The 10682-nt window shown below is 52.7% G+C and overlaps 1 protein-coding gene across 2 annotated transcripts; it reads left to right on the top strand.

Annotated features, from left to right (window-relative positions):
- The first annotated feature begins 398 nt into the window (after nucleotides 1–398).
- Nucleotides 399–7341, top strand: Il17b (interleukin 17B). Of its 2 annotated transcripts, XM_046460313.2 has the most exons (5): nucleotides 399–580; nucleotides 921–1178; nucleotides 2524–2596; nucleotides 4625–4914; nucleotides 6853–7341. In XM_046460313.2, exons 2-5 carry the CDS (start codon nucleotides 1039–1041, stop codon nucleotides 7082–7084), a joined length of 735 nt encoding a protein of 244 aa, XP_046316269.1. In that variant the 5' UTR covers nucleotides 399–580; nucleotides 921–1038; the 3' UTR covers nucleotides 7085–7341. The 2 variants fall into 2 exon arrangements, with proteins under 2 accessions (XP_046316269.1, XP_046316270.1); XM_046460314.2 differs by lacking the exon at nucleotides 921–1178 and having other exon boundaries at nucleotides 400–580.
- Nucleotides 7342–10682: the final 3341 nt, after the last annotated feature.

Consider the following 10682-nt stretch of genomic DNA (forward strand, 5'->3'; position numbering starts at 1 on the left):
TGTGAGGCCTGGCACTGGCCTCTGGGGCTGGGTCCCATGGCCTGCCAATGTTCACACTCAGGACCTCTCTAAGGGAAGATGATCCTTTAGTGGTTTCTCAAAGCCAAGGCTGAAAGAAGGCTCTTCCCTGGCCTGCGATGGCCCAGGACTCAGAAGTCCAACGATAGTCCTGGGCACCTGTCTGGGAACCCATGATGAGGGGTCTGTGCCCCCCGAAGGACTGGCCCCCTCTAGACCAGCAAGTCTGGCCCAGGGCTTTGATATAAACTTGAGAGGGGGGAACAGTGAATAAAATGAGCAGACGAGTCTGCACCCAGCTGTGCACAGCACACGGTGTGATCCTGGGCAAGGCCTTCCCACTTGTAGTGAAGTGGGCAGCAGGGGCTGGATGAAGGGTGAGGATGCCTGGAGCTCCCAGACCAGGCTCAGGGTGAAGTGCAGATTCCTGGGTCTCCTACGTCAGACTCTCCAGGGCTGCGATCCTGGAATCTCTATGAACATTAACACTGCAGCTGGCCGCTGGGGAGGCTGCTGGGTCCTGGCTTTGGAAGGCAGAAGTAAGGGCTGTGTATGCCAGCAGGTAAGGAGATGGGGGCTTCAGGGGTCATGAAACGCAGAGCAACCCCTATCTTTCAATTTCCCTACCCTTACGTGGACCCGGGAGGGTCTCGGAGCTGCATGCTCACGGGGCCCTGAGAAGGGTAGTAAAGAATACAACCAGGATGGCCCATTGGTCTCCTCAGCCTGGTCCTTTCACTTGCCCAAAGGACAGTGGCAGAGGGGTTGGGACAGCCAGGGCTGGGGTGGGTGGCCCTTGTTGCCCAAGGAGATGCTTTCAGAATCCCCCTCCCTCTGGAGTTTCCAGCCGCAGAACACAGCCCTGTCTAGTATTTGACCAAATATGGTGGTATCTCTCGAAGGGCTCGAGCCCCAGCCAGCTTCTCAGTTATGCTGTGGAAACCTGCCCTGGACAGATTAATCTTGTGACATTCAGGAGCGCTTCTCGTCCTGCCTTCTTCCCCTTGCCAATTCCTGTAAATGGCCAAGATGAGTCCTCAGCAAGACAGGGCAGTGCTGGCGGTCTGTCCCGGCAGCCCTCCCCTGCTCTTCGCCGCCCCCCACGCCTCTCTGTGTGGGTTCACTTGCTCGCTCACATTCGGCTGGCCTGTTCCCTCCAGGTGAGAGACCTTGGCATGTGAGTCCAGGACCTGGGGACTCTGGGGTCACCTGAGCTCATGAAATTGTGGCCTGAGTCTGGGAGGGCTTGAGCTCTCTCAGCCAAGAGGATGGGCCTCAGGGACAGAAGGCTGTTGGTCAAGTAATAAAAACCATGTCAGCTCTAATGCTAATCAGAAGAGCTAATGTTTATAAAATCACTTTATAATAAAATTTTCATTGAGGGGCCCGGGTTGTGGCTCAGTGGTAGAGCGTTTGCCTAACATGCGTGAGGCACTGGGTTCGATCCCTGGCACCACATAAAAAATAAAAACAAATAAAATAAAGATACATCTACAACTAAAATATTTTTTAAAAATATTTTTTATTGAGCACTTACTATGTGCCAGGCTCTGTGCCAGCTATTTAACATGGATCATTTCATTTATTCCTTCTGGAAGCCTCAAGGGCTGGATGCTACGATTATTCCCATTTCAGAGATGTGGGAACTGAGGCTCAGAATGATATCAAGGAGGAATCTCCAGGTCACTGTCTCTTCCTGGGCATAACTCCCATTTTACAGAAAAGGTTGAGAGAGAAGGGGGCCTCCCAAGCAGCCACACAGGGAAGGCCCAGGAGTGGAGACCTTGCACATGTGAGGGGAGTGCTGCATTAGGAAGGCCAGTTGATCAACTATAGAGTCCTTGTGGATCTGCCACCGGCCTGAGCGAAGCACCCAGGCTCAGAAACACATTCACAACAGGCTGGAGTTGTGCAGAAAACATACCCAAACAGCATGGGGTGAGGGATAGAGTTCCAGACCAGAACCAGGCACAAACCCCAGCTTATTTCCTCCAACTCACCGTGTGACACTGGGCAGATCCCTTCTTCGAGCAGGCCTCAGTTTCCCTGACATCCGAGGCTGGCAGAGGCTGAGAGCCTGGGACGGTTTCCCGGGGAGGTAGGGCCAGCACTCTCTCTGAGAACATTTGCTCTCTTGACCAACCGGCAGCCCATCCCTCCTCCACCCTCACCCCCTTGCCATCCCCAAAGCAAACGAAGCTGATTGTCTTAGCTGGCCTTGTGGGTGCTGGCCGGGCGGCCAGCCGCAGGCCACAGGCGGAGGTGCCACCAGCCAGAGCCCCGCCAGACACACAGGGCATTGTCCCTTGGTCAACAGCCCCTGGGCACCTCAGCCCAGTGCCTGGCCTGCCCCCCACACACCTCACCGCCTGCCCTGCGCTAGACCCAGCCAGCTGGGGGCCCAAGGCTCCAGCTGATGATGAGCCCACCCACCCACTCCCCCAGCAGCCCCCTGTAGAGCTATAATTGCTGCGCTCCGTCCTGTTGCTGCCATTCTCTCCACAGCGGCATCTGGGGTTCCAGGCGGGCAGCAGCTGCAGGCCGCCGACGGCCCGGGATGGACTGGCCACACAACCTGGTACGTGGCGCTCCCAGCCCCACCCCCACCCCGTAGGGCCTGAGTGCTTTAGTATTTCTTTCCTATTGATTAATGACTGCCTGTGTTTGGCTTGGACTCTGTGGAGGTGAGCTCTCCCTCTGTCCTCCCCTCCAGGACGAGAGAGAAACAGAGCTGGTCTCAGAGCCTGCAGGCATGGCTGGCCACTCCGACTCCTGCTTAGGGTTCGGCCCCTCCACACTGACGCTCTTTCAGGCAGGGGCATCTGGGGAGATCCTGGCAAACTCAGTCACTGGGGTTTTTTCCAGGCCTGGGATCCAGGGGAGCTGTGTGACCTTGGGCAAGTCCTTCTGTTTCTGTTTCCCATCTGGAAAGTGAGGGAGGGGGACCTTGGGTCTCCTCTGGGTTTCTCTGGGTGGACAGCCAGAGTTAAGACTGCCATGCGAGGAGCTCAGACGAGAGAAACATTTTTCTGCTCTAGAATCTAGAACCAAAAAGAAGAATGTAGTGACTTGAACCTCTTTTGCAGATTTTGTGCCAGGGAATGGGTCCCCCAAGAGGGCCTGTGCTGAGACTTGTTCCCCAGGGTCAAGCCTTGTTGGGTAGCCTGGGCAAATCTGACCTGGATCCTGTGGGCTGGGGGAGGGCTGCAGGGAATGTGTGGGGCCTGGCTAGATTCAGGGCCGAGACTCCCTAGAAGTCAGTCTATTCTGGAAGCTCTGCGCCCCACCCAGGTTCCCGGGGCCTGTTTCTCCCTGGCCTCCAGGGGAGCCTGGTTCTTCCACGTGAGACAGGCTTTCCTGACGTGCTGGTCCTGGGGAGGGAAAGTGGGCAGCAGAAGGCCAGGGTGGCCATGAGTGGGGCGGGGCAGGGCCGGTCACACAGGGGTCCTTGAGAAGAGGCCCTCCGGAGCCCTAGCCTGGGACTGGCGCATCTCCCCCAGTTCACCCCTGCCCCCTTCCTCCCACCCACTCTCCCTCAGCCTGTTTCCTTTCAGCAAAGCGCTTAACCAGCTCAGACCTCTCTCGTGCTCCCCTCCCTGGAAGACTGAGACTCGCTCTGCCCATGTCACAAGCCTCCCCTGAGTCCCCTGCCCAGGAAAGCTTGATGGGCCTGCTGCTCTGGCACAAGCTGAGAGGAGCCCTGCTTTTCTCCAGCCACCTCTGCACAGGCTGGTTCCTCCACTTGACACTAGCATTGTTTTCCCTCCAGGACTGTCACCCAGGGCAGGGTTGGTGGTGTCATCCATTCACTCATACCTGAGTTCCTAGCACCACAGATGCAAAGGGCCAGACTGACATAGTGCCTTGGAGAGTCTGTGCTCAGTGGAGGCCCAACATATAAAAATGTCACACATACAATTGTAAGATGACAGTCATGCACGTGACTCATGGATTATGAGAGCCAAGGAAGTCCAGAGGCATCCCTGAGGCGGTGACACTAGGTCCCACATGTGAGGGTGCAAAGGGGTTTAGAAGGTGAAGGGAAGAGGCAGAACTCTGTAGACAGAGGCCTGTGCAAAGTGCCTGTGGCAGGAGGGAACGAGGCCAGAACAAGAGATGGAAGACTGGGGCTGGAGCACGAATATGAGAGGAAGCCGAGAGGGGCCTGGGGGTTCCTAAGGGCAATGGGAATGGTGCTAGTGGGAGGTGACATTACTAAATTTGCATTTTAAACAGCTGTCCTTGGCCACAGTGTGGGGAGAATTGGTTGGAAGAACCAGAGGGGGTTTGGGAAGCCCAGCTAGGGGGCTGTGGAGCTGTCCTGGAAGCCCGGACAGTGCTGCAAATAGAATGGATGGGTGGGAAGATTTTTCCGAGGTGCCCTATTTTTAGGACTTCAAGATGGGGGGGGAGGTGTGACTGGTGCCCATCACGGGATGGGGTGCACAGCAAGCACCCGCAAACATGGGACCAGGCCAGGGCGTGGTAGGTGAAGGGGGCCCATTGCAGAAGCCTTTCTTCTTCCATCTCTGCTCTCTGGGCCCTGAGTCTTGCCCCAGAGAGAGACATGGTACTCCCAGGGTTGACCAGTGGCCTTCCTCCCCAGCTTCTCCTTCTGGTCATCTCCATCTTTCTGGGGCTGGGCCAGCCTAGGAACCCCAAAGGCAAGAGGAAAGGGCCAGGACGGCCTGGGACCCTGGCTCCTGGGCCTCACCAGATGCCACTTGACCTGGTGTCCCGGGTGAAGCCCTATGCTCGTATGGAGGAGTACGAGAGGAACCTTGGAGAGATGGTGGCCCAGCTCAGAAACAGCTCGGAGCCAGCCAAGAGGAAGTGTGAGGTGGACCTGCAGCTGTGGCTGTCCAACAAGAGGAGCCTGTCTCCCTGGGGCTACAGGTAGGTGGCGGCAGTGGCAGGCCAGATTTCTATTGGAGGGTGGGGGCCTTTGCCAACCCCAGTCATTGAAACGGTCAGAACTTTGGGTTCAGAAGTCGGCAGTCTGGGTTTGAACCTGGTTCTGCCCCTCACCCGCTGTGAGGCTTTGGCCCAGTTCTAGTCTTTCCAGGGCTCAGTTTCCCCAACTGTAGCAGAGATGATAGTAGCACTCATTTTGCAGGCTTATTATATGCATATCCATGCAGAGCACTGCCCTTACTGTCCCAGCTGAAGTGCCTGCAAGGCCTTCCCCAAGTGTCACTTTGTCCAGCAGCCTAGTGCCTGGCGCACAACTGTCAGTGGCCATGTTGGTGGCTGGGCTCACGCCTACCTCTCATGCCAAACGGGGACCTCCCTAATGCCTGCACCAGGATCACCTAAGGGCTTCCATGCCCCAGCCTGTCACAGTGTCCGGGACTCAGGCCAGAATATTTATCTACATAGAGTACGACACACAGCCAGGTTTTGACTTGGGAATCCACCCTGCTACCCTGGGTTCTTACCGTGGATAGAGCCTCACTCCCCAGCTCAGAGCCTGCACATGGAAGGGACCACTATAAAGGTACTGAGTGAAAATAAAGAAACAGGCTGGTCCTCAAGAGTCCTCCATTCAGTCACATGGTTTATCTCCTGAGACCCCAGGACAGCACTCTGGACTTCAGTGATGGTAAAAAAAATCTCATATATGGTAGCCACTGGCCTCAGGTGGCTATTGAGCAATTGAAATGTGGCCAATGAGACTGAAGAACTAATTTTGATTAATGTCAATGTATGTTGGCCATACATTGTACTGTGGCCAGTGGCTACAGTATTGGACAGTGCAATACATTATAGCCAATGTACTGTGGCCACTGGCTACAGTAATGGACAGGGCAATCCTGGAATGGGACTATTGGGCAGGACGTAAGGATCCTCCAGAGTCTGGCTTCCCTCAATTTACTGGGCCCATGAACCAATCAGGGAGCTTGTAGAAATGCAGGCTCTGGTTCAAGGGGTTCCGTGTTTCTAACAATGTCCCAAGCATAATAAGGTGATGCTGGTGCCAAATGTTCATAGGTCTAGTTCACCCATCCCCCATCCCCGCTTAATGAAGGCAACAACTAAGGTACAGAGGAAAGTTCCAGCAAGTTCCTCTAGGTTCCATGAGAGCACCAGGAAGGGGCTCATCTGTTTTATTCAACAAATATTTTAAAAGCTCAGGACAGAATTGCTTACATGGTGAATCTGTAAAATGTGTTAAATGAGTGGAGACGGAGCCTAAAGTGTACTCAGCTGCCTTGACTTCTCTTCTGCTGGAAAGTCACATCAATGGGTTCCCATTTTATTTCTGTAAGTTCCTCCCAAATATAAAAATAGGGTGGGGAAGCAGAGGAGGGCTCTTAGGCCTCTCTGTTGTACTCACAGCACACTATAGTACAGGGATGGGCATCTTGCTGGATAGAAGGAAGCGGGTGACTGGTGACCTTGACCTGGATAGCTTCTAGGACGGAGGCTTGCCTTCCTTCCTGATGGCATCTCCATTTTCCTCACCAGAAACGTGAGTTGATTACCACGCTTCCTTCCAGCGCAGCACAGTCTTGCTGTAGAAATCAAAACTTTGGTTAGGGCCAGGCCGGCACAGCAGCAGCTTTTAATTTCAGCGACTGAGGCTGAGACAGGAGGATTGCATGTTCAAGGCTAGCCTCAGCAATTTGGCAAGTCCTTGTCTCAAAATTAAAAATAAAATAAAGGGCTGGGGATGTAGTTCAGTGGCAAAGCACCCCTGGGTTCAATCCTTACTACCTAAACAAACAAAAAGCAGCAACAACCAAAAGCGAAGGTGGGGGCTTGGGGAGGGACATCGTTTGCTCATTTGTGACCGCACCTTCACCTTGAGCTCTGCCTGCTCGCTCCCCGCAGCATCAACCACGACCCCAGCCGCATCCCCGCGGACCTGCCCGAGGCCCGTTGCCTGTGTCTGGGCTGCGTGAACCCCTTCACCATGCAGGAGGACCGCAGCATGGTGAGCGTGCCGGTGTTCAGCCAAGTGCCCGTGCGCCGGCGCCTCTGCCCGCCACCGCCGCGAACCGGGCCCTGTCGCCAGCGCGCGGTCATGGAGACCATAGCCGTAGGCTGCACCTGCATCTTCTGAACCTTTGGCATCAGAAGGCAGGCCGGCTGCTGAAGTCCGCCTCCCTGCACCCCGCGACTGCAAGGCTGATGAAAAGTAAATGCTGTCCTCTGTAAAGCAAGACTTTGGGTTTGCTGCTTGCGGCTCTGAAGCCCAAAGTGGGATGGGGCTTGGCCATCCCCGGAGGCTCAACTTCCGTTCAGTATAAAGGAGGATTTTCCGTCACTCTGACTCCTTTAACTCTGAGATAGGCTATTAAACACTTCATTCAAGCTGGACCTGGTGGCACTTGCCTGTAATCTGAGGCTGAGGCAGGAGGATCCCAAGTACCAGCCAGCCTCAGCAATTCAGCAAGGTCTAAGCAAGTTAGCCAGACCCTGCCTCAAAAAAAAAAAAAAAAAAAAAAATTGAGGACTGGGGATAAAGCTTAGTGGTAAAGTGTTCCTTGGGTTCAGTCACCAGTATTAAAAACAAAACAAAACAAAAAACCCACAACAAAACACAAAACAACAACAACAACAACAAAACTGCCTTCATCTCTATCACTTAGGACAGTAACATGCTCCTTTCAGGATTATAAGCCTGTATTCCACCCATATTATTGAAACTTGGTAGACATAAACCCATATGGGAATTAATAGCTGATTCTATCCAAGTCACTCAGGATCCTGAAAAATGACTATTTTGAAGTGGTGAGCTCTGCACCCTGGAAGCGTCAAACTAGGGCTGAGCCTCTCAAGGAGGTTGGGAGGCCAGTCCTTGCCTGGTTATAGTAGATGATTCATAAGATATCTCTCAGTTCTGAGATTTCTCTGCAGATCAGACTTAGGCCCCCCAAAGTGCCTTCAGGTTGCCACAGACTAGGCATTTTCAACATGGGCCAGTGACCCCTTAAAATTTTCATGTGTGTCTATACTGTTGTCTGGGCTGGGATCCCTGGCTTTGAAGAAACTGTCAGGAGTGGGGCGGAGTCAATGCGGGTCATTCTTTCGCCCAGCTCTGTCCACATCACATTCGGTTAGACAGTTTGCTGTTCTCAACCGTTCGCAAGTCTCAGAATCCCCTGGAAGGCTTGTTGAAGCAGACTGTTGGGCTCCACACCTAGAGGTCCTGATTTAGGTGGGGACTGGATATTTTTCATTTTTATGCAATGGTTTCTTTTTCTTTGTAGTATAGTGGTTTCCAGGTGCTGCTGCTGCCTCTGGTCTGGGACCACACTTTGGGAACCCCTGGCTTTTATCAAGACACTTTACTGATCAAAAAAGGTGGCATGGCCCTCCTTGCCCATGCTGGATCTTGCCCCTCCAGCTAACCCCATGTTTCCCCCTTTAGCCCCTAGCAATTCAATCCTCCCCCTGGCCCTCTAACCCCTGCAGCAAATCCCAACTCAGCTGTCCAAGTGTCTAAAAATACTCTCCCTCAGAGACAGCTGAGGGGCTTGAGCTATTTTCTGAGGGTAAGAAGAGTTAGCACTTTAGAATTAACTTCAGTGTAAAGACCAACAGCCTCTGTAGGAATCCTGTCCTTGGCTTCCTAGCTTTACTGCTTAAAGTAGCCCCAGTACTGAGTGTTTTCAAGGGTCTAACTCATGAAAAACCAAATGGTTAGGTATGTGTCTGTCTGGGGTGGTAAGTAACTTACCTTTTTTGGTATTGTTCTAGAGTGGATACTGGTTAAAATTACTCCAGGAAGCTTAGGCCTGGTTCCAGACACATGGAAAATAGATTTCATGTGCCAGCTGAGCCGATCCCTTCAGCAGACTTGTCTCCTTCCTTCGGGTTGCTTGACTCTAAGGCCCCCATAGATGGCTCTTTTTTTTTTCTTTTCTTTCCTCCTCCTCCTCCTCCTTCTTCCTACTGGTGTTCGGACCCAGGGCCTCACGCATGCTAAAGCATTACTCTATCACTGAGCTTCATCCCTGGTCCTATGCCCCACTCCCAGTCCTGTGTATTCCAGGTCTTAAGACTTCAGCCCCACATGAAAGGCACAAGATTCCAAGGCCTTTTGGGGGTAGGGTGAGGGTGTGGGAAGAGCTGAGCTCCAGCAGGGTTGCTTTTTAGTCCTGGGAGACCAAGGTAGCCTAGGGATATAGGGATTTGGGAAGGAAGTCCCTTTTTCCTGGTGAGGACCTATCCTCCACTAGAGCATCAGAAATATGGAGATGCTCAAAAATGCCCGTTATACATGGATGATAACCTTTACATGTTTGGGGGCTTCTGGTTCCTCATCCGTGAATGAATGGATGGGATTTAGGGATTTCCAGGTTTTTTTTTTTTTTCCCCATTCTGCAACTTAGAAGTCTGGCATCATGAGCTTTAAAACCAGTTCCTGGTTTAAAGGCAGCAGTAGGGAACTCAGAGTACTAGATCCACCAGGCACTCCAGAACTTTCATTGGACTGAGTCTAAAATGTGCTTCCTGTTTCTCCACTTGCTAGTGAGAAACTTCCGCTCCATGAGGTGGGCAATTCACTTGCCTGTTCAATGTTGCACCTCCAACACGCTCCCCAACTCCACAGTGCCCAGAGCACAATAGGGGTGCAGCGCTTGGAGAATTAATGCATAGAGGCCTCCAGGGGGAGCCCAAGATCTGCAGCTAGCTCCCTCAAGGGCTTCTTGGTGATGGTTGGTGATGGTTGGAACACAAAGGTGTCCCTTACCTCTCTACTTGCACCCCCCAATTCTAGCCTTCACACAGTACAGTGGTCCCTTGCTTCCCACAGAGTGCTGAAATGTTGCTTAGGTCACCAGCTCTAGGAGGGGGAGTTCTTGTGCAGGGTTTTAAATGCAAAGTACACTACACACACCAGAGACTACTGAGGATGAGGGCTCTCTACAAATGCTCTATTTTTTTCCCCAGGAGTCTGTGGGCCTTTGGGGGCTTCTATTCTGGTATGAGAAGGCTGCTGCTGATGGTGGGGTGCCCTGGGACAAAGACTTGTTGTTGGTTCTTGTTCCCCTTTCTGGAATCTGTCTTTTCTTCCTTGTATGCAAGGAAGGGAGATAGGAGATCCAACTTTCAGGCCTGGGCTTGGGGAAGCAGGCAGCGTGGGTATTTTGGCTGACTTAGGTTCTGAATTGTCTGGTCCTGCCTCTCAGGTGAAGGAGATTTCTGAAGGACAGCCAGTTCCACTGCAGTCGTGCTTGGGCAGGCAGCCAAAGCCCCAGCTGAGGACTGAGGATCACATGTAACTGTCCCCATTTGTATTGTCTGTGCACGTACTTCCCTAGGGACACAAGGGAAGGGTGATTATTAGGGATATGTTTTGTGTTTCCTCTGGCCCGATACCAGTTATCAATTACATCATGACAGTTTACGCCATCTTCTTTTCAAGCAAAGGCCATCACAAAATGCCATGTCAGCCGGGCACGGTGTTTGCATGCCTGTAATCTCAGCGGCTTGGGAGGCTGAGACAGAAGAATCGCAAGTTCAAAGCCAGCCTCAGCAACATTGAGGTGCTAAGCAACTCAGTGAGACCCTGTCTCTAAGTAAAACACAAAATAGGGCTGGGGATGTGGCCCAGTGGTTGAGTACCCCTGAATTCAATCTCCGTTACCAAAACAAAACAAAAAGATGCCATATCACTGGACTCAAGATGTCAGCATGTGGCTGACATTGTG

This window comes from Marmota monax, unplaced genomic scaffold, assembly GCF_021218885.2.
Source record: "Marmota monax isolate L192 unplaced genomic scaffold, Marmota_monax_Labrador192_F-V1.1 WCK01_AAM20220418_F8-fsc00006, whole genome shotgun sequence".
NCBI lineage: Eukaryota > Metazoa > Chordata > Mammalia > Rodentia > Sciuridae > Marmota > Marmota monax.